The sequence below is a fragment of the Aquarana catesbeiana genome, linkage group LG02 (assembly GCF_042186555.1).
Source record: "Aquarana catesbeiana isolate 2022-GZ linkage group LG02, ASM4218655v1, whole genome shotgun sequence".
NCBI classification, from domain to species: domain Eukaryota; kingdom Metazoa; phylum Chordata; class Amphibia; order Anura; family Ranidae; genus Aquarana; species Aquarana catesbeiana.
Window position 1 is genome coordinate 107,187,731 of NC_133325.1, and position 26,383 is coordinate 107,214,113.

At 40.9% G+C, this 26,383-nt stretch overlaps 1 protein-coding gene across 1 annotated transcript in view; it reads right to left on the reverse strand.

Moving 5' to 3' along the window:
• Positions 1-5,717: 5,717 nt before the first annotated feature.
• Positions 5,718-26,383, reverse strand: part of PDS5B (PDS5 cohesin associated factor B) — a 191,594-nt gene continuing 170,928 nt past the window's right edge. The window contains exons 29-34 of the mRNA XM_073613341.1: positions 25,666-25,728; positions 14,139-14,284; positions 11,088-11,633; positions 9,573-9,671; positions 8,121-8,262; positions 5,718-6,461 (exon numbers count right to left, since the gene is read on the reverse strand). Of these exons, the coding sequence (XP_073469442.1) occupies positions 6,432-6,461; positions 8,121-8,262; positions 9,573-9,671; positions 11,088-11,633; positions 14,139-14,284; positions 25,666-25,728 (1,026 nt within the window). The 3' untranslated portion in view covers positions 5,718-6,431. The remainder of the gene's footprint in view (positions 6,462-8,120; positions 8,263-9,572; positions 9,672-11,087; positions 11,634-14,138; positions 14,285-25,665; positions 25,729-26,383) is intronic.

Consider the following 26,383-nt stretch of genomic DNA (forward strand, 5'->3'; position numbering starts at 1 on the left):
TTGTCTACTAAAAAGACAGGTTTCATAAACATTTGCATACAAACTGTGGGCAGTAAGGGAATGCAGGATTGTTCATATGCTGACAGAACATTTTTTACTGAAGAGGAAGCATAAAGGAAGGCTTCATAAGTGTGTTACTACTTCTTGGTTCAATCAGCAAGCTGGGGACCTGTCCAGGTATTGTATATGAAAACGAGGTCCAAGACATGGTTTTGCGGTCTGGTAAAAAGTATCTGGATCATAAGACGACAGAGAATTACAGGCAGTCCCCCAGGTTACAAACAAGGTTCTTCTTTGTCATCAAGTTGACTTTGTATGCAAGTTGGAACAGGTACATTTTTTTTGTTAAGTATAACTCCAAGTATTTTTAAGTTTTGGTTAGCATGGGGAAGGGGTAACACCCCTGTAACGTTTGTTCTGCTGTGTCCCTGCTCACAACATTTCATCTCACTTTCTGCCCCTGTGACAATTGGCTTTTGAAAATTTTGGGTTGATGTGGAAACAAGGATTAGTGATAAAGTTTCAGTGAAGACACCTTTTTCCCATGATAACTCTTACAGGAGTTTATTTCCCGTCCTAGGGGTAGATTTCCTCTCACTTCCTGTCGTCTCCTTCCGTTTGTAAGTATGAGGCTTAAGTCCGATGTATGTAACTTGAGGACTTCCTGTACACAGCCTTTCAAAGATAAAACAGCACCAATATATGCATTTCTAATGTGTATTTAGCAGTTTGCCAGTAGACACTAAGGAGGGACTACAGTAAAATACTGGTTGATGAATAAAAATATTTAAAAAATGAAATTTCTCAAACTGAAAGACCATAGAATTCCAAAATCTTTCCGTTAAACAAAAAAGTCATCTTTTTACTATAATTCATCATGTTAAATTCCAGTTGGCACAGAAATACATACAAAGGCAGCTCAGCAGTTTTCATTACTTATAGAAATTTGCCTTCTATATAAAAAACAAACAAAAAAAAAAAAATACCACCACATCAACTTCCAACTTATCGTTGATACTGTCCAAAAATACAAACAAACCTGCAGCTCTAACACCAAAGATAAACCACAGAGAATTTTTTTCATTCATTTTGCATTGTCATTGCTTATAAAGACATTTTTCATACTTTTAAAAAGCTTATTACACAGGTATTTAAAAAAAACCAAAAAAAAAAAAAACCAAACATTCTTTTTGCACCCCGATAATAAAAATGTTGTGCTGTGAAAATAGGATCAGTATTACTGTAAAATCCTTTTCTTGGGGTCCATGGCGCTTACGATCATCCAATCGTTTACCTGTGGGTAGTAGTATAATCCGCCTACAGGAGAAATCAACATTGACAAAGCATACATTGTAGGCCAGCTCAGGGTAATCCCTACTACTACTAGCATTCCTCAGTTTGTGGCAAGCAGCTCAAAGAGCAAGATCAAAAACTAAAAGGTGTTCCTCAAAAGTTTAAAAGACACCAACAAAATGATTTTACTATCATCACAAAAATCCTGCTTCCTTTGTCATTCATTGAGGGGCATAGAAAGACATTCCCCTTCTGGATATTCAAAAGCAGTCCAACTAGAGGGGTGGGCAACCCAGAAAACAAACGTGGACGGGTCCAAGAAAACAGATAACTGGTGACTGCCTGCAGCTCAAAGAACTGCCTGAAGGACATTACACACCAAGCTGGCATTGGATGAGGCCATTAAAATCCACCTAGTAGAACTTCCAGAATGTGTGAACAAATGACGAGAAGGAACATTAGCAAATTTTGGGAAAAATAGTTTGATGCTGAAAAGCCAAGAAGCACTCAAAGATCTAGTCTAGTGCACCTTGACAGAAATGGTGGATCTCGATCTTTGAGAGCTACCTAAAGATGGTGGAATGAGAAACTGGTACACTTCTAAGGGGATCAACAGGGCTGACAAAAAGGGATTCGGACTTTCTAAAAGAAGCAGTGGCCGAGAGGGAAACCCTTACCATTTAAACCAGGAGTGTCAAACTCAATTTAATTGTGGGCCACATCAGCATAATGGTTGCCCTCAAAAGGCCAGTTGTATCCGTAAGATCGCCTGACAAGTAGGTACTGGATCATTAGCTCTAGCTTCATGTTGTGGTCCAATCATAACCTATACTCCAATACACTTTTTATTTGTTGTTACAGACATCAGATATACACATCAGCCCCTGATGAAGCGAGGAGAGCTCGCGAAACGCGTCAGTTTAGAAATGTATCATGAATATCCGTACTCTTCATATTTTGATGTTATGTCATTATGTCTATGTTTTTAGGACCACTTTATCATGCTGCTGTTCTATGTATTTGTCACCTATGTTCATCACTTGTACTGGATGATATTTCAATAAATTATGTCATTATTTTTACATTTCTATACAATTTTTATTTACCTGTGATCATGGACACTTCATTTAAAGTCCCACGGGCAAATTTTTGTCTCTCTATCCGTAAGACTATATACATTTATCCAGGGCTTTTTTTTTTTTCTCAGAGAATAGGTGCAGGAGCTCAACCCCCCCCCCCCCCAACCAAACGCATTGAACAGTGGGATTGGCCAAGTTATACAGTGGGAGGATCTTAAAGGGGCAATAAATAGCAGGAGTGCATTATGTGCAGAATTTAGGAATGGGCTATGTATGGAGTTCAGGGATGCAGTATGTACAGAGTTCAGGGGTGCTCTTTACAAAGAGTTCAGGGGTGCGATGTATACAGAGTGCAGGGCTCAACTCTTTCACAGGCTGTCCCAAATCTCACTTCCACCTCTCTTTGTCTCTGACCTCTGCACTATTTGCACACATTTCCCTCCACAGCACCTCACCTCACCCCCAAAAGCTTCCTCGCCTCTCACATACCCCGGCCTGGCTCTAGTACCTCCCAGCAGTGTAGGTGGCTACGCCTCTCTCTCCAACTTGGAGAGATCATTGGTTGGCATCTGTGCACAGATGGGAATCACAGTGCAGCTTACCACATGATGCTCCATCCCACACTGCATCTGCAGGGTGGGCAGGGATCTGTGAGAGCTGAGCTGGCAAGAGGAAAGCTGTCATTGTAAATGCAAGAAAAACTTTTGTATTACACCTTCTGTGGAAGCCAGTGCCCAAAAGGTCACTCCCCGGTTATTTTCGCATCAAGTCCAGTGGGACCCGAATGTGGCACTCCAAAAGCCGGGCTAATTATGACCACGCTGAATAGCTATAACTGAAGAAAACTGCTCTAGCAACAAAGTAGAAATAAGCATTGATTGAAAGAAAACTTGAAAAAAAATGGTTCCAGTGAAAATAGCTTAGTCTTTTACACAGCAGAGCTGAAGAAAAGGTGCATATCTCCTCTTAGGACACAAGCAAAAAGCTGAGGCACGCTGCTAATAGGAGGGGTTATCCTGGGCTGACCTACAGGTTTTTTTTGTTTGTTTGCCAGCGTCCAATCCTATTGTAGGTGGCAGTATAACCTAAAGGTGAATTGACTCCTGTGTCCCCCTCAATGGATGAGAAAAAAAATCTAACACTTTTACCAATGTCAGTGCTTGACACTCTCACGAAGGACACGTATGTTTCCACTTCCCCCACATTATATGGGCAGCACAACACAGTAAAACAAACAAAAAACATTGGAGTTTTAGTTTCACTTTTTTGGATTTTAAAGGAGGTAAAGAAAGTCACTTCATAAGTAAAAAAAGTAACATTTCTCCATTTACCTAGCACTTAAAAGCACACCAGTAATTTAGGTTGTGTATAATTGTTATGTTATGTGGCAAGGTTAGATTCGAACCTTTGCTAGTGCTCGAGTTCTTTAATGGTTAATAGAACTTGTCAGTGATGCAAGTTCTATTTTCTGAAACACTGGAATATTAAAGCAGAGTTCCAGGCAAAAAAAATACAAAATTAAATCTCAGTTATATGCTCTAGTTTGTGTGCAGTTGTTCTCCCTCTGAAATACCAGCAGTGGTAACATCCAATGGACAACTAACTGGAAAACCTTAAAAAAATATATATATTTGTAGATGTGGTGCAACAATACACCCCCTTTTGTGTTTGTTAATAAATATGATGTTTACCTACACAGTGTAATTATCTTCAATTTAAAATAAAGTGCAATTTTCAGTGCCAATGTTTACAAGCTCCCCCTTTGAACACCACAATCACCAGCGATATCCATGACCCATTAATATGTTAGGCAGCTATATTTGCACTCAAGGATCTCTCCAAGGCTCCTCTTGCTCCCCGTATCCAGGTATTCCAGTATCATACTTTTTCCTCCAGAGACCACCATATAAGTACATGGAACAAAACCAAGGGTATACTCCAAAATAGTGTACTATAGCTTATTTATTAAAGATTAAAATGGTTAAAAACACTTGCACATAGATATTGCTTGCCATGCACAATCTAAGAGCACATTACAGTGTGTTCGGGATGCTCCTGCGTTCCACGGACCGGAAGTGAGCTTGTGCATGGCAAGCAATATCTACATATCTACGTGTGTGTTTAATCCTTAATAAATAAGCGATAATACACTGTTTGGAGTATTCCCTTGGTCTTGTTCCATGTACAGTACCTATGTGGTGGTCTCTGGAGGAGAAAGTGTGATACTGGGATACCTGGATACAGCCTAAGGCCCCTTTCACACTGCTGCGACTTGAAAGTCACACGATTTTAGAGAATGCCTGTGTAAACTTGAGGTCTATGGACCTCAACTTGCATCAAAGTTGGACCAAAGTAGTACAGGGACTACTTTGAAGTTTGTGTGACTTGAAGTTGCATAGATACGAATGTTATCATTGGGAATCATGGGGTATAAGTGTGGTGTTCAAAAATGGGAGCATGTTAACACTGGCACTGAAAATTGCACTTTATTTTGAATTGAAGATAAGCACAAGACACACTTAATGAAGCACTTTATTGGACTTTTTATATTTCATATATGCATTTTGCAATTTTGAGTGAATTATCGTTTACATTTTTGGTGCATATGAATTTATAGAATATTTATTTATATTAAACTGTTATTCTCTTCTTGTATTTTATAATATAAGAAGAGAATGCGAGTCCACCAGCAATTCAGTGCAGCATGTCCAAGCAGTTAAATAATCCACACTGAATTGCATAGCTTTTAATCTCCCCTTCATCATACCAGGTTATGATTAACACAAACTCTGTAAAAATCACCACACCCCTGAATTTGAAGTGGATTTGCTCTAGTGTCTTGCACCATGGGAGGAGTAGCTGTTGGGTGACTGGCATGCTTATTTTTACTGCTAGAAAGTAACATGAATCTGCTACTTCAAAACAGCATTAGGCTGACAGCATTGTGCAAACCGTACTGCTCAGAATGTTACCCTCCCCACGATAAGGGCTGCAAACAGTTCAGAGGGTTACAAAATTGCACAGGGTTAAAGAAAAATATTGCACAATCAGGCATGTATACCTGTATTTAAAACACCTTTAAATTAGCAATACTTGCATTGAAGGATTTGCCTGAAGCTCCACTTTATTTCATAATGCCTTATGCTGAAATGTCAGCTGCTTTTTGTGAACTGACAGCTGAAAAAACATTCACTTTACACAAAAGATGTCCGAATAGTAGCTCGCAGTTTACGGATGCACTCTGCGTGTTCCTGCTTTTACAATATCAACTTACACAGGGGGATGAAAAAAAACATCAGAAAATCTACTGAAAAAAGGTAAATTACTGGAAACTGGAAAGGGAGATAAAATAGGTAGCGTCTTTAATACATTATTTTCATAGCGCAAACACTTTAGAAATTAGAATAGTTTTAAATGTATCTTTCTTACAATCTGCAATGCCACAAGACAGCCAGCCATTAAGGCCTGGCAACAATACTGGAGAACGGCAGCATTCTGACAGTCTTGTTGTGATGTTCTATTGGTCACCAAGCTTCTAGGAAAGAGTAGGGGGAGCACATGGGATTCGAACAGCCAGGGGATGCACCATGAAAGGCCAAGAGCTGCCCAGATCAATAGAACACAGAAATAAAAAAGGTCATAGAAACAACAAGACTATGACAACACAAAAACATGACAGTGTGTAAAATGAGTTTGTTTTTCACAGTAAAATGTTAACAGAATTACAACACACAATGGCATATATTGCTTCACTTTGTTGTCTTGGAAAATCTGATGAGCCACTGTAATGTCAGGTTTAAAGCTGCAAAACGAAAGTTATACAAGCATCTTAACACATAAAAAAATGAGCTATTTACATATTCGGGTCTACATGTCTGGCGCACGTTACAAACCACACAAATACCCACAGTTATTGATAGAGTTGTGGCTGCATTTTCAGGGGTGTGAAATCAGTCTATTCCTGCTGTCAGTGCATGACCCCTTTCAGTACATTTACAGCCTCAGTTCTGTATCCATGTACAGCCTTCTTTTTTCACTCTACTACAAGTTCTGCCTGCTTCATCGTTTTTTAGTTGCTCGGCGTCGTACCTAGAAAAGTAAGAGAAGAGTATGTTCACTTTGGAAAAATTGCAACTATTTAAAGATTGATCTACAGGCTCTTTTTATGAACTCTGGGGAGTGTATGCGTTTTTCCTGTTGCATTGGCCTTTTGTGTTATGGTGTTTGGATCCATTTCTATGAAGCAATGTCACATCTCTGAGAAGTTCGCCCAAGACAGAGCGTAATATACCTCCCCTGCGTACTTTGATATGACAATGTTACTCCTGTACACATGCACTGATAGTGACATCAATGTGGCCTGGCCAACCATGAGGCTGAAGAGTCAGTCATAACCAGAAGGACCGACAGAAGCACTGACAGCGCAGTGCTGGATGGGATCACTAGCTATGTATGACTGCCATGCTGTCCATACTAGCACATTATAGGAAAAAGCTCCCAGGCTCCAATTGAAATTTTTTTTTTTTTGCAGAGGTTTCATTCAACTTAAAGTGCCCAAAATACCCAAAATGTGTCACCAGAAGGGGTGTCTAGATTGGAAGCCTCTCCCTTCTATTGCTATTCTGGCAGCAGCTGTAAGATTTTGGATTTCCCATCATATTCTGTTTTGGGGACAATGGTCACCAAAACAAACAGAGGGTGAATCTCCTAAACAGGGACACAGACAATAACCATGGCAGGGCTTCTATTCCTTCCCCACTCTATGCAAAAAAAAATACTATAAAATACATCTCAAAATGGAACTGCAGACAGTTTTTTTTTTTCTTGCAGGATGGGTCAACCATTGTATTGCTGTCTTTGACCCTGAACTGGAGATTAACCCTCCCTCTTCAACGCCCCGTGACAATGCAGTTATATAGTTGGAAAGGGAGGAGAAATCTCCTTAGCAGTGACAAGACAGCAATAAAAAAAAAATCTTGTTCTTAAGCCGGCCCCCATAGTCACTAGCAATAATCACATGTGTAATCTGACAGGCTGGTTTCACCCAAGTTGGTTAATTGATCGATCAACTTGGGTACATTCAGCTGGCCCATACATGGCTCGAATCTAGTCCAGTGCCTGCTGAGATTTGAACGGTCTATGGCCGAGCCAAGTAGGGTAGTGTTTAATTTGGCTGTGACCCCACATTAAATGTTCCCTTGCTTTCTGTCACCGTAACAATGCAATTACCAAAACAGGAAATTAAATCTCCCAAGACCGGAAACCGGCCACATAAAAAAAATAAAAATAAGAAAACTGTATTCAGGCCTGGTTCATGCTAGTGCAATTTCAGATGCAACTTGCGTTGCACAGAATTGCATGACAATGGAAATCACATTGTTTTCAAAGGTGCCCATTCACATCAAAGCAGGATTTTGGGAAAGGGTCCTGTGCTACTTTGGTGCAAACCCAGTGCAATTTTGGTCTCACAGATTATGCAAACCAAAGCCAAAATGCAACCAAGTTGCACTAATCACACTGAAAATCAGAAGGCATCGCAGGTGCAGTAGCATGAACCTAGTCTCAGACTGAACCTTACATCATCCAAAAGTAAACATTTTGACTGCAAATGCACTTTAAGGCTGCCTTTGTTAGCAACAGGCCCTATAGTGTGTCAATGCATCAAACACCAGAAAACGCGCATCAACGCATTGCACAGATGTGAACTAGAACAGTAAAAGCATAAGTGTGCAATGTCCAAGAACTTACAGGTACAGGAGTCACCTCCTCCTCCTCCTCCTCTTCCTCTTCTCTTGACATGTTGTCACTAAGAGCTGGGCTGTTATGTGATACATCCATTTCGTCGTCTGATTCTGGCTCTTTAGTGGCTGCTTTCTTCGGCCGACCTGGGCTATAAAATAAATAATGCTCCATTTATAGAAATGACACATTAACAAAGTATTCATTTCAAGCCAAAACACATTTTGTATTTCATTTATATATTTTTTATTTTATAATAGCTGAGTAGTGCAGTAGCTTAGGATTTAGATGCTGCTTGCATATCGGTTTCTAAAACTGAGTGTAACCTGCTGGGATTTATTTTCAGGAACAAGAGGTTCTGTTCTGCAGGAAAGAATAACTTTTTTTTTTTTTTTTTTTTTTAGCAATTAAAATAAGAATGTTTAGTTCATTGCAGCCTCCAGAGCTTCCATGAACTTGGATAGCCACAGGTCTGAGGTCGTATATACTTTAGAAACTTCCAAAATCCACTAATACCTTCTCAGGAAAGATAATTTCAGAAAAGAGTAAGAATTCAAACCACCATCACCCCTCAGTAGCTGGGGGCTACAAATAACTGCTCTTCTCAAGAAAGTAGAAATGGCTAAAAGAAAACCAACAAAAACATTTATTTAGCATTCTGCATAGCGTAAGGAAAGGATTAGCAAGGGATTTTTTTATGTTGTGTGCAGATGCTTCAATCTTTTTCTTTTTAAGGAAAATTTGTAGTGTTCTAAAGCAGGTTTAGTTCAGAATTTGCAGGAATCTTACCTAGCAAACACATAATAACAAATATCTGACCTAAAGGTTTACAGATTTCCTTAGTCTAGCCACAAAAAGAAGATACCCTTTTGCCCCAAGCTGGAGAATCATAAATTTAAAAAAAATCAATCACATGTTCATACCATTGTTAGTCTGGCATGCATTCATTCAGAAAGCTTAACGAGGATGCATGGATACAAACATCTTTACTTATCTGTAACAAATCTGTCAAGTGTGGCATTAAAGTTACAATACACATACAATACAAAAGTCTTTGTGGGCTCAACCATACTGTACAATTGTATGCAGCATCCAGACAGAAAGTGGTAATGAGAGATCTGTTCTCATGCAGCTTCTAGGGGCTCATTCACACATGCAAACAAGTGGAAAAAAACCTAGGCGGTTTAGCCAGCCACAAACACAGACATGCAGCCGCTCGGGGCTGAAGCAATCTACCACTAAACGCTTTTAAGAGGGGTGGCAAAGGCTGTCGCATACGTGAATAAGCTCTAAGAAGCGTATTTTAAAGAAAGGATGTAAAAAAAAAAAAAAAATAAATAAATGTTGATTTCTGAGCCATGGCAACATAAATTGTAAAATGTGTTAATTTATCCATTCTACAACTGATCTTGCTGTACCTGACCATACTACTTTACACATAATGGCATAATAAAGATTTACCTTTTCTTCTGCTGTGTAGAGGCCGATTTGGGTGGTCTCCCTCTTCTTTTCTGCGGCGTAGCTTGAGAAGGCTCCAGGACAGAATCAGGCTGGTCAGACCTGAAGTTAGACTTAGTTTAATTTTTTTGTCCACATAAAAGTTAATCAAACATTTGCATATTTTTATTTTTTTCTAAAGAGGTTTAACCACTTGCGAACTGCCCGCAATGTACTACAAACAGGTAGCCTGTACAAGCAAAAGAATATACTGGTACATTGCTGCCTGTTTCCAGGGTTTAGGGTGCGCGCATGCACACAGCGGGTTTGTCAGCAGGTCCCAGCCAATCATTCATGGCCGGGACCTGCTGATTAGCTGCGTCCAATCATAGCCCAGAGCCCTGTGTTGACTATCAACACAGGGCTCTATAAAGAGGGAAAAATCTTTTTCTTTAGTAAAATTCAGCACACATTACACATTGTTAGGCACACATTTAACCCCTTGATTACCTGAGATGTTAACCCCTTCCCAGCCAGTGTCATAAGAACAGTGATCGTGTATAGTATTATCGCTGTATTAATGTGTCACTTGTGATGCCAGTGGCAGCTAGTCAGTGTCAGATTGCTCGCCGCACTATCACAGTCCCATTATAAGTCGCTGATCACCGCTATTCCTAATGTATGTATGTATGTATGTATGTATGTATGTATGTATGTATGTATGTATGTATATATATATATATATATATATATATATATATATATATATATATATATTCATTCCAGTATATATACACACACACACCATAGTTTGTAGATGCTATAACTTTTACGCAAACCAATCAAACACTTACTGGGATTTTTTTTTTTGTTTACCAAAGACGCGTAGCAGCATATTTGTTGGCCTAAATGTATGAAGAAATTAGATTTTTTCAAAATGTTAATTTTTTTCATTTATATCGTAAAAAACCCAGTGGTGATCAAATACCCCCAAAGGAAAGCTCTACTTGTGTGAACAAAAAAATGATATAAATTTAGTTTGTGTACAGCATTGCATGACCGTGCAATTACCAGTTAAAGTAGCGCAGTGCTAAATAGCAAAAAAATGGTCTGGTTATGAACGAGGGAAAACCTTCCAGAGCTGAGGTGCTTAAAGTAGAGTTCCACTCATTTTTGTGTTTATTAAAAGTCAACAGCTGCAAAAAGTGTAGCTGCTGACTTTTAAAAAAACACACACTCGCCTGTCCCACAGTCCAGTGATGCGGCCGCCCGAAGCCTCACTTCTCTCCCTCTCCACTCCGTGGCATTGCAAGTGTGGGCACGCGGCTGTGACAGCTTGCAACTTCACAGCCGGGTGCGAGTCACGCAGAGCCTCCCCATTGATCAGGCAATCTTCTGAGACTTGTGACGTGTCCCAGAAGGTTGCGAGGGAGGGGGAGAGGTACCTGCCCCCCCAAATCGGAACCTTCCTTTTGGATATAGCTCTGATTTATAAAATAGGAAAGCATATAAAACACTACACCACTTCACTTTTCTTACTTTTGTGCGGTCTTTCTGGAGGCTCTTCCTGGAGCTTTACCTCTTCGTTTCTGCTCTACATTTTCATAGTCTTGCTCATCCGCTATATCAAGCGATTCTTCCTCGTCATCTTGTGGAATTTCTACCGCAACTGCCTTCTTCCTGCCTCTCTTGGGGGTCTTTGCTACTGGCTCTTCCTTAGCAGCGCTGGCCTTGGCAGATTTAGGCGGTCTACCTCTTCTACCTTTTTTTGGTGGGCTGTTTTGTTCATCTTCAAATTCTAAGTCTTCCTTTAGTCTCTTATCTGGCCACTGTTGGTCATCTGACTCAGAGGTGGCTGCTGCTCTCTTTCGTCCACGTTGTCCAGACCTGGGTTTCGATTCCTGAGTGGATTTAGACAGCTCATCCATGCTCAAACTGTCCTCCTGGTCTAAGAGAGACTGTTTTTTCCTCCCTCTTGGTTTGTCATTGTCAGAGTCATCTCTCTTGTCTTTCTTCCCAGGAAGAGGTGAGGACATCATAGAATAATCCTCATTCTCACTCTGATCCATTTCAGTGCTTTCAAGTCTTGTAACAGTGAAGAAACAAAACAAAACTATCATTAATATTTCATACAACTTGAGCTCATACAGAAAGTTATTGCCAAAGTTACTGCTGCTGAATCTTGGTACATAGTTTACCCTCAGCTGTGTCTGTTTGCCCCATATTGTTAGTATATTGTTCATGCTCTTAAAGTATGCTCCATGTCCATTGATAAGAGTATGCTATTTAGTAACCAAGAGTTTGGCAATTTGCAGGTAGCGTAGGGACAGGCCCGATAGGGATCACTTTGACACAGTTGGTCAGCTTGAACATTTATTGCAATATATGTGAACTAAGAATCTGCTATGAATATGTAAGGGTAATGTGGTTATTTTAGTATGTTATAGAAGTGTGAAGCCCTAGGGCTGACGCTGCGCTAAAACTAAAAACTAGTGAAATAACAAATAAGCTGCTGACATCAAAAAGTCCAGTACAGAAACTCCAAATAAAGTGCAAATATCCAACAAAAGATGCAGCGCTAATTAAATGATACATATATGAATGTAAATATACATAAAAAATTGGTAAGAAAATACCAAAGTGAAAAAAAAAAAAAGAAAAAAGTGAAAAAAAGAAAAACTAAAGCAAGGTCCCATCAAAGAAAAAAGTCCATAGATTCTTAAAAAACAGTGTTCATCTAGATGAGTAAACTTAATTGCAGAAAGAAGATCGTGAGAAAGTCTTCAAAACAAAGTTTATCCAGATCACCACCCAAAGTGTATGGATAACCTGCTTACCAGAAAGTGATGACTGCCGCAGCAGTCTCGCCCAGCCTTAGATCTAAAAGGCATGTAAGAACCAACATCTTTTTCTTCAGTATAACAAAAGCCCTTTTCGCTTTGTGTTTCTGAGTACTTATAGCAGCAGCGGGAGTCTTGGATTTTCCACAAAGGTTTGAGGGAGACTATACTTCCCTAAGGCTGGGCGAGACTGCTGCGGCGGTCAACGCTTTCTGGTAAGCAGGTTATCCATACACTTTGGGTGGTGATCTGGATGCACTTCGTTTGTTTTGAAGACTTTGTCACGATCTTCTTTCTGCAATTAAGTTTGCTCATCTAGATAGACACTGTTTTTTAAGAATCTATGGACTTTTTTCTTTGATGTGACCTTGCTTTAGTTTTTCTTTTTTTTCACTTTGGTATTTTCTCACCAATTTTTTATGTAGATTTACATTCACATTTGTATCATTTAATTAGCGCTGCATCTTTTGTTGGATATTTGCATTTTAGTATGTTGTCGGGACAGTGTGTTGTATATATGGAAGCCATTTAGGACCTGAACACAGACATATATCATTGTCCCCTGAACAGTGCAGGTCAGTTAAATAAAAAGGCAGGGGATTCCTGAATTTTGGAGTTTTCTTTAATGGACCGATAAATTATGCGCTCTGTGCTGTAGCCCCTTGTATTTTGGGACACAACAAGCTACGTTTATAGATGAACATCTTTACCTGTAGGTTCTGCCCACCCTCTTAAAGTGGGTGTAAACCTCAGACAAGAAAAATTAAAGCACATCCCACTACAGTGTGTACTAATCTGAATCCAAAGCACAGAGTTTGGTTCCTCTCTGATCTCTCCTCTCTTACGACTGCCTGCACACGGATGCATGGGACACCTGTGCGTTCCTGTAAGGACAAATCTGGCCCTCACATGGATGCAAGTACACCCTGTGAATTAGGCCTAAAATGCTGTTTGTGACAGAGTTCACTGGTCAGTAGTTTATGATGCAGTTGCCTTGTACAATATTCAATAAGCGTGTAGGACGTGGCGGGAGGGCAGTCAGGGAGCAGGGCGTGGCGGGAGGGCGGTCAGGGAGCAGGGCGTGGCAGGAGGGCGGTCAGGGAACAGGGCGTGGCAGGAGGGCGGTCAGGGAGCAGGGCGTGGCGGGAGGGCGGTCAGGGAGCAGACAGAACGAAGTCCTGCTTGGGAAGTTTCTACCCATCAGCCACAGGGCTGGAGATAAAAGACTATTCTCCATTTTAACCTGCTGCATCCTGAGCGAGGAAAGCAGGTGGCCACACCCCTGGTCCTGCCCACTACCTCTGGCTGACCAAAGATAAGCTGCTCTGCCCCATTATACTCTGAAGGGGCACATAGGAGGAGAAATCAAGTCTCCTGAACTCCAGGGAGAGAGCCAAAAGGGAACTCCCCTTCCCCTCCAACCCATACCCCTCATCAGCGGCTGTGGAGGCAGGCAAGGGTGAATTTAAGAACCTTGCACAGGCAAAAATGCCCAAACTCACTCCTTAGCAACTGATGTCATCGGCTGGCAAGATGCAAGCCCGTCCCCTGCTACTGAGATCATTTATTTTTACCAGAAGGATGTACAGGCCAGATGGCTGCACCTAAACAAGTACAACTTATGCAGGAGGACTTCTTTCATCTCTGTATCATCTGAGGCTAGATACCAAATGCAGCCAAATTTTCTGCTTTATCAGAAAGGTGAAGTATTTTTCAGCAGAGTAACTGGATGTGTTCTGTAGATTCCTACCTTCCCTTTATCCTTCCAGGAGAGCTTGGATTAGATCCAGAGCTTGCATTGCTTAAAGTCTCCATTCTAGAAGACTTTGACTGTGTCTGTTTTCCTGCTGATGACAGAGGCTTGTTCACAGCTCCAAGAACATTTGTAGATTTAGGCTGGGAAAAATAGGACAAAAAATAGTTAAAGAGGAACTGCAGTCTGCTCACATAATTTGTAATAAAAACATCTTTGCCATTCTGAAGCTTCCCTCCAACCACTTTGCATATTATTTTATATATATTGTGATTCTGTACTTGCCAAATAGGCTGCAGAAATCTCCCTCTACTAAGTCTGGCTGCATCCACTTTAACTGTGGGCAGCTGAAGCTGCAGCCTGTTCACTTCCTGATTTACACAGACACACAGAGGCACACCTCCAGCTCTGCAGCTCTCATTGGCCCTCATGACTCACCCCCCCCCCCTTCTGGCAAACTTATGAGAGTGAGAGAGCTGAGCATGATTGTGTCATAAGCCTAGGCTTTTTACCAGACAAGAAACAGGAAGTGGGCTGTATAAGGTATTTACTGGCAGAAAAAAAATGTTTTACTATCCAAATTTTAAACATCAAGGGCAGAGGATTGAATAGATGGAAAGATTAAAAAAATGACTGAAGGTCCGCTTCAGTCATTGAAGAAAAGAAAAAAAAAAAAAAAGAAAAACACCAGAAGTATCCAAGTTTGAACAACCAGGAGGCTACTCTTAAAGAACTTTCCACTAACTGCGTGGCTGTTGCTCCAAAGTAGATCTAAATATATGTGCTACCAGCCTTAGTGTATTTGAGCGTTTTGGATTTTGCCAAATCTGAGCACCATGTGCCAAAAAATGTAAAGGCATAACATACCAGTACAATGCTTAGCTCGGATTTATAGCCAGGGTGTTGGCATGTAAATTTTTCCCTAATGAAGTGATATCTACAACCAAAATTATTTGTTGCTTTTGCTTTACAGGCAATGCCTGACTAAGGAGCAGCTAACTTTTTTTTCCTGAGCCACAAGGAGTCTCTCATTTTAACAACTTTACACACATTAACGCTTGAAGCAGGGTTATCGACTCGGTCCTTGAATTACCAATATACCCAAGTTAAAAGTGTTTAAGGGTTGACTAGATTAGGTTTGGGGGCTCACAGATTTAGGCTGGCCATACACTATACAATTTTCTTATTGAATTTTCTTTTTAGATTTACCTTCTGTGTAGTGTAAGGGCCTGCCTGACTGCATACACATTGAAAGTGTTTAGGTTTGACCTCATATTATATGGTTTTGTTAAATCTAAATGAAAACTGAATAAGAAAATTGTATAATATATGGCCAGCCTGAGACAACCACTGAACCTGGGTTAGTAATAAAAAAAAAAAAAATAGGATTTTTATAACAGCTTACCTGTAAAAATCCTTTTCTTTGAAGTACATCACGGGACACAGAGCCATAGTAGTTACTATGTGGGTTATAGGCCACCTTCAGGTGAGGGACACTGGCACACCCTAAGACAGGAAGTCCACTCCCTATATAACCCCTCCCACTACTGGGAGTACCTCAGTTTTTGTAGCAAAGCAATACACGTGTATACTAGAAAGAGGGCGGGACCTCTGTGTCCAGTTATGTACTTCAAAGAAAAGGATTTTACAGATAAGCTGTTATAAAAATCCTATTTTCTTTTCGTACATCACGGGACACAGAGCCATAGTAGTTACTTTGTGGGATGTCCCATAGCAATGCCAACTGAGTGGAGGGAGACACAACAGAATTAGGGCAACATGAGACTAGAGGAGTTATACTGCTGCATGCAGCACACTGCGTCCAAAGGCGATATCCTCATGCCTTTTTACATTCACCTGATAAATTCTGGTAAATGTAAGTATTGAAGACCAAGTTGAGGCCTTGCAGATTTGAACCATGGAAGCTTGGTGATGCACCCCCCACGAAGCACTAACAGCCCTAGTGGGGTGTGCTTTAATATGAAAAGGTGGAACTTTTCTCCTTAAACCATAAGCTTGAACAATCAGTTGTCGAATCCATTTAGAAAAAGTAGATTTCGATGCTGCCTGTCCTCTTTTAGGACCTTAAGGCAACACAAATACATCCTTTTTTCAAATCTGAACAGTCGTTCTTTAATAAATTTTAACTGCTATCACCACATCAAGAGAATGTAGTGACTTTTCTTCCGCAGAATGGGGTTCTGGGAAAAAATTAAGGTAACAATATCCTGGTTTCCCTCGGTAGAAAATTAGGATGAGGACACAATACAACCTTATCCTTGTGAATAATTAAATATGGCTCTTTACAAGAAAGAGCAGCCAACTCTGATACCGTTCTTGCAGAAGATATGGCTATCAGCAAAAACTAGTTTCCTTGTCAAAAAGGATCAAGGGAATATGTTGTATCAGCTCAAAAGGCTGTTTCTGTAATGTCGACAGGACTAAATTCAAGTCCCAAGGGTTCAGGGGTGACTTAACTGCAGGTTTTAAGCCGCGTTACCCCATGAATAAAGCTACGAACCAAAGAGTGTGAAGCAAGTGGTCGCTGAAAAAATACCGATAAGGACGAAACCTGGCCCTTGAAAGTACTCAAGACCAGCTTTATTTCTAATCCCATCTGTAGAAAGTCAAGGATTCTACCTATGATATATTTCCTGGGGTACCAACCCCTGGATTCACACCAGGAGACGTATGGCTTCCAGACTCTATAATACATGACTCTGGAGGCCGGGTTCCTTGCATTAGCCAGAGTAGACTCCACTGAACCTGACAGCCCACGCTTCTCCAGAATGTGGGTCTCAATAGCCAAACAGTTAAATTTAGCGCTTGTAAAGTAGGATGGCCATCTTTATGATCTCTGCATACCAAGATTTCCTGGGCCACGCTGGGGGCAACAAGAATCACTGACTTCCCTTCCTGCTTGATCCTGTAAAGAAGACGTAGACGCAGGCAGAATAGGAGGGAATGCATAAATCAGTGAGAACCGATTCCACAGGAATAGCAAGGCATCGGTTCTGCATGCTAGCGCATCCTTTGTTCTTGACACAAAGTTGTCGATTTCTTTGTTAAACCTGGATGCAACAGAACTACGTCTGGGATCCCCCATCTTTGACATATTGACATGAAGATATCGGGGTGAAGGAACCATTCTCCCAGGAACAACTGCTGGCAACTCAAGTAGTCCACCTGCCAATTTTCTATTCCTAGAATGAAGACTGCCGATAGGCAAAGTACATTGTTTTCTGCCCAAGATAGGATATGATTCACCTTTTGGTGAATAATATAGGCCATTGCTGTGGCATTGTCGGATTGAATCCTGGCAGGACAACTCCGTAAACTGAACATTCAGGCCCTCAGGTGCTCTGCCTGAATTTCTAGAATGTTAATGGGCTAGGCCATTTCTGATCTTGGGCACTTCTCTTGGACAGTTGCCTCTTCCAGGACTGCTCCCCAACCCAAAAAAATGTTGGCATATGTTGTTACCACTTCGTAGATAACAGAAGGATTTTCCCCTTTGCAGACTTTTGATTATTAACCATAAACTGAGGCTCCGACGCACCTAGCCTACAGCACCTGGTATTTCCAGGCGGTCTCCCATCCAGGCACTAACCAGGCCTGACCCTGCTTAAGCTCCAAGACTCAGCTTTCAGGGTGATGTGGCCGTAGGCTTTGGAGTCAGACACATTGGGAATCTAGAGCTTGAACCCTTTGTTCCAAGCCGATAGGATATTATTTTGCAGCAGTCTCGAATTAAACTGAGCATAAGGAATGGCCTCCAATGAAGCCACCAACTTTCCCAACAACCTCATGCAAAGCTGAACAGAAGAATTCATCTTGCTTCGACCACCTGAATAAGTTCCTTTTATGGTGCTGATCTTTGGCTGGGGCAAGAATACCCCTTTCTGGGTGTATCTATAATCAGAACCAAATATTTTAGCCTTCTTTATGGTTTTAAAGAAGATTTTTTCTAGGTTGAGAATCTGACCTAGATATTCTAGGTAGTTGAATGTGGTGACCATACTTTGGTCTAAGCGGACTACCGGCTGGTCTATCAAGAACAGATCGTCTAGGTAAACCATAATCGTTATACCTTGGGCCCTTAATCTGGCTAGAAGAGGGGCCAGAACATTTGTAAACATTCAAGGTGCAGTAACTAGACCGAAAAGCAGAGCTACACACTGAAAATGAAGATTTTCCACCTTGAAAAGTAGATATTACTAGTAAGCGAGGAAATAGGCACATGGAGGTATGCATCTTTGATGTCGATTGACGCCAGAAGTTCTCCTTGTAGGATGGAGATAACTGATTGGATTGACTCCATGCGAAAAAAGAGTGGTTGTATTCAGGAATTGAATTTAGATTTTTGAGATCCAGAATGTCCACTCGGTTTTGGAAAAAAAGGTTTGAACCAAACCCCCAACCTCTGCTCTTACATGGTGACCACCATGATCATTTTTTGCCAAAAGATGGTCCAATGCTTGAGAAAGACCTCTTTTTCTCTGGGTCCTTAGGAACGTTTGATCTGAGAAAAACTAGGAGACGGGAACTCTCGGAACTCCAGTTTGTACCTTGGAGCTATTGAGGAAGTCCCCCCTCTGTCTTGACACTCTTCCTGCCAGATCCTTGAGAACTGCAGAAGAATTCCCCCTATTAGAGTGAGCTGGGGCACCTCCTCATAAGGAGGCTTCAGTATTTTGTAGGTTTCCTCCCCCCAAGACCTCTTTTGTCCCTGGGGTTGACCCTGAGGATTACCTTTTGAACTTGACGGCGGAGGCCGTCGTGACTGCCTGAAGTTTTTTAAATAAAAATACATCTACTCCTTTTCTTAAATGGCAAAGGGGTACTTTTTCCACTAGAATTTCTTTGGATGTATTACCCAAATCATCCCCAAATAGCTAGCGCTAAAGGAAGACTAGCCAGGAGCTCTTGCATGGTGCTTAGCGAAGGGTGCAAGGCTTGAAGGATAGAATCTCTCATAGCAACTATTGCAAACATAAAGCAAACATAAAGCTGCTAGTAGCTTGCCAGATCCTGAGCCTAACCTTGAACTTCTGTTTGAACTGGTCTCTCAACGATTAACCAATAACTATCAGTGCAGGCTGAGACACTCAATCTGCCAGAGAAAAAAAGTGTTTTTTTTTTTTTTTTTTTTTTAATAATCGAAATTCCAACTTTTTATCCATTGGATCCCTAAGCATTTGAGCATTGTCTGCCGGACAAGTCAAACTTTTATACTCAGAGGATACAGCAGCGTTAATTGCTGGTATACCCCACTTTTAGTAAATTTTCATCACCATAGGATAAAGTGTGAAAAAACTTTTTAGGAGGGAAAAAAATGCTTATCTGGGTGATCCACTAAGATACAAAACAGCTTTTCCAGCAATGAAAGGACAGGAAAGGTATGCACAGCTTGAGGAGGCTTTAGCGAACCCAAACACTCAGTTAAGGGTACATAAATGTGGAGCGGACCATTCAGCAAGAAATTGCACCATCAATCTTACAGATTGTGAAAGCTGATCCACCCGCATTTGGCACCTCAGAAGAGGAATCATCAGCCTCACCACAGTCCCCTGAGGGAATTCATCCTCTCCCGCCCCCAGTTCCTCAGTTTGAGGGTCATGGGTAATGGAAGAGAAGCTGTCGCATTTTGTCCCACACTGAGATGCGATTTTTTTTTTTCAATCCTATCATGGCTGAGGAAAAAATAACTTTTTAGTAACATAAACAGGGGCTGCAGTGTTGAAAACAGTTGCAAACATTTCATGGCCCCGATGCTCACTCAGACCAGCTAAAGATGAGTAGGCTTTCCAGCGCTTGAGGGAGACCCTTTTAGCCCTTTTTTGGGGGTATTTCAACCCCCCTTCTGACCTTAGCCCTATGCAAAAAAGCAGAGGTACCATCAGAAGAAAGCGCATCCACTGCTTGAGCAATAGATCAGCCACTGCTGCTGCTATTAATCTCAGCCTGATGCAAATAGTAAATGTGTCAAATAGGAAATGCCTGTGTCACCAAACCTCTTTCATGCCCCTCTTAGCTCTTGTGTCCCTCCGACAACTTGCAGCCAGCACAAATGGAGTTTTACAACACACTCCCGCGCCAGCGTTGAAGGACGCCAACACCATGCTAAGCCCCGCCCCCTCCATCGCATTGCGCCCCCTTTCTCTTTTCAAAAGAAAAAAGAGTTTTCCCGCGCGAGGGCGGGCCTCCGATCCACCAGGATCAACTTGTGTGGGAGGGAGGGATGGCGAGGAGACCTGAAAGCCGCCGCCATGCTAGGGGCGGTGAAAGAAAAAAAAACAGCATCGCTGATCGTTCTTTAGCTCTCTCCCAATGTTCAGCCTCATGAACAGGGGGAGAGTTTAGCCCAGGTGGGGGGTGTCTGGTGAAGTAACCCCCCCCCCCAACTTAGCGGAGGTCTGCCTGCTAGCCGGAGGAAAAAAGCCTGCTGCTTCTGTGACACAGCGTGATCTCTGAGCAAAGCAGAAGGTACGTGCTCCATACAGCCCCCAGTGGTGACACTTAGGCATGACAACATTTTACTTTTTAAAGGCGACATTTCATAAGAAAATTTAAAAAATTTCTTAGAAAAAAACCCAACTTACCTTTCCCGCCGCAGAGTTTTCTGTGGTTAAAACCAACAGATCCAATCTTCACCCTTCACGGTGGGTTCCATTAACAAACCTTCAGGAACCGGGGACCCTCAGGGAACCCACACTCCTGGCCCTGTAATAGCACCCCGCCAGTAAAACTTTATGGCTCTAAAATACCAAAGTACTGGATCCTGGGTTCCAGCTCTCTAAAGAGAGAAGCGTTACAGGTAAAAACTCGTTTCTTCGGACACGAGGCCCGGGTACCATTCAATTCGGCCTAAAAGACACTTTGAATGAATCCGACTGCATAGCTAGCCCCAGCAAGGATTGCTCCAGTGGAGCTCAGCTCAGTTACTACTCACTACCTGTAGCAAGTTGGGGCTCATTCACACCAGGCGGCCCATCCTGTGTACAAAAAAATGTATGTTAATGCATTTGGAGCAGTGCAGAACTGCATACAGGTAGCCTAAGGATAAGCAGTGGCTCTACAGACTCATCCAAACATCCAAGTTGGATAGCCCATGTGAATGAGCCACACAAGGGAAGCCAATAGGACTTGGCCAAAACACTACAGTATACAGCACAAGCTGCAGCACTGTATATTACTGGATACACTGCGGCTGTAGACTTCTGTAACAATAAGTAAATGTGTGGACCAAGCTGGCCCAAACAACATTTTTATAGGGAAACCAAACATGTAGTTCTAGTTTAAGTGTGCTGTATCTGATTATCAAATTAGTTGCAAGATGGCACATTTTGTGTAATCTCAAGAGAAGCTCCAGGTTGACAATGGGATAAAATGTGCAAAGTGACTAAAGCTATAATTCATGTTTAATATATATATATATATATATATATATATATATATATATATATATATATATACATATATACATATACACACACATACATATATATATATATATATATGTGCGCATAGTTAAAGATGTATATTCATTCAACAGTCTAATGTTAACCGTATGTATATTTTATGCTATGGTCTATACTTTAATATTTCATTTCTGTTATCTTTGAACTTTCAATAAACTTGATAATAATAAAGAAAAAAAAATGCGCAAAGTGAAATTGCTCTGCATTAGTATTTACAATAACGCCTTAAAAAAAAATCCACTTTTCTAGTATAACAATCTTACATTAAATAAGATTTTTGCCATATGAATTACAACACATATGCAGATTTAATTACTGACATTTAACACTGTTCTGATTTATCATGGGCCAATATTGTACAAGTTTCTTAAAACCCTAAAAACCTCAGCATTTAGATTGGATCTAATTCAGCCTTACTTACTGCAGTGCTGTGAATCTAACACATAGATTCACCTTATTGGAGGAAAGCGTGAAGAAATTAACCTCTCCTAAAGAATCTTTTTTTCCTAGACATCTGATCACAATTTATTTATTATTTTAAAGGTTTTTGCTGTAATGTACAGCAATACAGTTAGCATGTCTCGGTATATATACATTGTGTCATATATCAAGATCAGTACACATCACAAACCATCATACAGTAAACAACGCACAGTGCACCTTATCAAGGTTCTCAAAAATTAATAAAAGGAAACCATTGTAAGCAGAATACCAAAGCGGACATTTACATACAGAATTTTTATAAATGCAAAAACTATACAGAACCAGTGTTAATTTGGACATTACATCAAACTTCGATTTCATTTTAGTCACAGTCTTTTGACTAAAATGTAATTTTAGTTTTAGTCATATTTCATTCATTTGAATTGTTTTAGTCGTATTTTAGTCGTATCTCCAATACATTTTAGTCAACTAAAATCGAATGTGTTTCGTTAAATTTGAATGCATTATTTAAGCATTTCTCTAGAATTTCCAAACACCTGGAGAAAAAAAAATCTAATAACATTATTTACGGCTTTAAGGTTTTTGTACATGCACTACAGACACAGGTTTAGCCATTGGGATAGATATATATAACGTCTCTATAAATAAAACAAAGTTTAATTACAAGAATATTGCTTTTTTGACAAACAGAAGTGGAACTTTGAAATATATATATTAAAAAAAACAAAATGAACAAAAAATCAGCACTTCACTTGCTAAAAATCAGAACTGAATCAGTTTAAATCAAAATTGGTTAGTGTATGGGGGCTTTACGTTAACCAACAGAAATAAGAAAACACTGGTAATGCACTCACAAGCTTCATTGTGAAACAGGCATAGAATCAGCTCAATGTGAAGCTGTCAGTAGTGGTAATAGTCCTGGGATCACGGAGAGGCAGTAGATGCCAGTAGTAAGATCCAGAGAAGCTGTCAGAGAGCGCTATGGGAACCTTGGATGAACTGTCAGCGGGAGCTGTCAAAAGCCTGGGTGCTAGTAGCCAATCAAGAACCTTTCAGAGGCATAACCATGCCTCCTTCATCAGCCTCTTCCTTTAACTGATGAAGGAAGTGTGGTTTTGCCTCTGAAACAGTTCCTGATTGGCTACTAGCACCCAGGATTTTGACAGCTCTGACAGTTCTTCCAAGGTGGCTCTCTGACAGCTTCTCTGGATCCTACCACCAGAATCTACTGCCTCTCCATGATCCCAGTAGCTCCAATCGGGACTACTACAACTACTGACATCTTCACATCGAGTTAATTCTATATCTAACATGGAAACCTGTGAGCGCATTACCATTGGTTTTATACATTTAAAAAAAAAGTCCCTTCACATTTTAGTTGCGTTTTCGTTCATGGACGAAATCTTGCATTGACTTTTGTCAGTTTTCGTCAATTGACAAAAATTCAAATTGATCTTTATCTAGTTTACTTCGCTGAAAACATGCCTCTGACGAAAACTTTGATGAAATAACACTGTACAGAACAATTCTATCAGCTATGAAAACATACCAATAAATTGCTACCCATCTCAATCACTTAACCAATCAGGTCACCAATGCTCTGCTTTACCCAAGTCCAACATAGATGTCAAAATTGTACTGTATACTATTTGCGAAAGGACCTTACAAAATACAAGAACTTTATTCCTCTAAGGGCTCTCCACTACCATGTTAGACGAAGCTACCCATCTGGAACATATTTTTGTAAATGTTTTTGGACACACCCTAGCCTCATATGCCATCCTGTGTAAAGGAATATCTAAATTAACCAAAGTCTTCCAGGCCACCAGACTAAGGATATCTGTGCGTGTTCATTCCAACACTATCAATTTCCTTGTGTTAAAGAATACATTTCTCAAAAAGGTTTTAGTAACGTTATCCAGTGCTTAATCCTCTATTACCCCCATGAGGCCCAATTGAGGATTGCACACATTTGGAAGACCAAAAACATTGGCTATAAACCCAGCAACTTGTGACCATTATGGCTGGACTTTATTACATTCCCATACCATATGGATAAAGGACCCCAAAAAGGTCTGACATTTTAGGCAAGCGCTTCAAAGTATAAAAAAAAATGACCATATCCACATACTGTATGTGTTGAGGACATACTTAAAATGTCAGAAACTGGTAAATCCCATTGATTCTGCATCTGCTCAAAAGATTTAATCACTCCAGCCTCATAAAAGTTGTGTACAGAGATAAAGGGCAACACTGCCTGGTTCCCCTATATATTGGAAATGGTTCTGATATGAGCCCATTAACTAATTTGAGTCAAAGGTTCAAAATAAAGAAGCTTTATCCATGATATAATGTAGGTCCAAAACCAAACTTGGACAGTGGTGGAAAAAGATATGTCCATTCCACATAATTTAACACTTTTTTTTGTATCCAAGGACACAATCACTCTACTTACTCTAATTATGAGTCACTTGTGTTAATAACCAACTTCCTAATATTGATATGGGCACATCTGTCCAGCATAAACCCAGCCCAGTAAGATCACACTTATTTATCACTCGCTTCAGCCTTCTCGCCAATAATTTCACAAATTTTAATATCTGCGTTGATTAAGGAAATGGGACGGTAGGATTCCCATTACAGAGGGTCTGTCATGAAAGGGTTCACCCGTTGGTGGCACTGTTGGTCTCTTGGATCACAGTACCAGTGTCCACCAGTGGGTGTCTTCCTACACCCAGGACCTGTAATATGAGGACTCACCTGCTGGTGGCACGGTTGGATCCTTGGGCTGTAGTACCGGTGTCCACCAGCGGGTGTATCCAGGCAGTGTGGAGCAGACAGCACCCCCTGCGCTCACGTGTTACGCGAGGTCAATCACTGGCAGTCTCATAAATACCCGGCAGGCCCTCACATGCTTGCCTTGGTATCTCTCTGCTTGAGCCCTGACCTTGTTCGCCTGTTACCCGATCCTGCATCTGACCTTGTTCTCGAGCTTATCCTGACCCGGTCCCTCCTCTGTTCCTGTACCCTTTCCTTCACCCTTCAGCCCGATCCATCCCCTCCTTGTCTTGTTGGTTCCCAGTCCCTCATCTACTGATCTCCCCGTGTATGACCTTGGCCTGGCTAATGTTTATGTTTCTGGAACATCCCTTGTCCTTCTGCTGATCTGCTGTGTATGACCCTGGCCTGGCTGACATCTGTGATTCTGGTACTGCCCCTTGCTGTAAATACTGTTGTTGTTGGTGGGTTTGTTGGGTTGGTTGTGCACGGTTAGTATTTTCTTATTTTTCACCTATCTTAATAAATATCACTATTATTCACTTTACATGCGTTTTTGGTTATCTCTGTGCAGTCAACACAGTCTGGTCTACTAATTCTCCTGACACAGGGTCTTTCCCAGGTTTAGGAAGTAGTACAATAAGGGCATTCTGCAGATGGCGGGAGTTTGCCCTCCCGTCTGCAAGAATTATAAACCTGTAGCAGATAAAGCACAAGAAGCTCTTTACCTGTTTATTACCACTCTACTGGATAGTTGTCTAACCTGGAGATTTATTTTGGTGGTGGTGGGGGGGCGGCTAACACACAAGTTCACTACTCACCTTTCCTGGAGTGAAAAAGGCTTTCATGTCAGCAGGAAGATAGTTTTTGGTGTTGCTAAAATTCTGTGGAGGACAAGAAATAAACACTAAACACAAGAACTAAAAATAAATAAGACTTTATTACAGCATGTTAGACTGCATTAAATCAAAAATAAAATGGGTTCAACTTTCCCCTTATTCTCTGTATGGTGACTGCCATCATGTAAAGGATACTAGGTTGATCTTTCCAAAAAAAAAAAAATAGTTTTCTCTCAGTTAAAAAAATTTTCATTTATAATTTTTGTTAGGGCCTGTGAAGCATTGCACCCATGATCAGCAGATCATGAGTGTAATGCCACGGTCCTGCAGACAGTCTATGTAGCTTTCTGCCTGTATCTCTGATACGGGCAGGCAGTTACACTCAAACTACTAGAGAGCCTAAAAGCGCTCTGGTAGTACATTGAGAACTAAAAAATATTTTTTAAAAAATACCTGCGCTCAGATTCACTACTTTGAGTAGAAAGCCGGTCACAAACAAAAAATTATAAAAGAACATAAAAATGCAGCGCTTTCCTTAACAAACTGCACTAAAGTGCACATAAAGTAAATTTCCCTTTGAAAAAAAGAGTCCTTAATAGGGCGAGCAGGAACAGAGATCCTGAGTAGAAACAGCCACCTCCACCATCAGCACACACAGCCTCTCCAGGAGCGATCTCTTTCTTCAGCTAACCCGTCATTT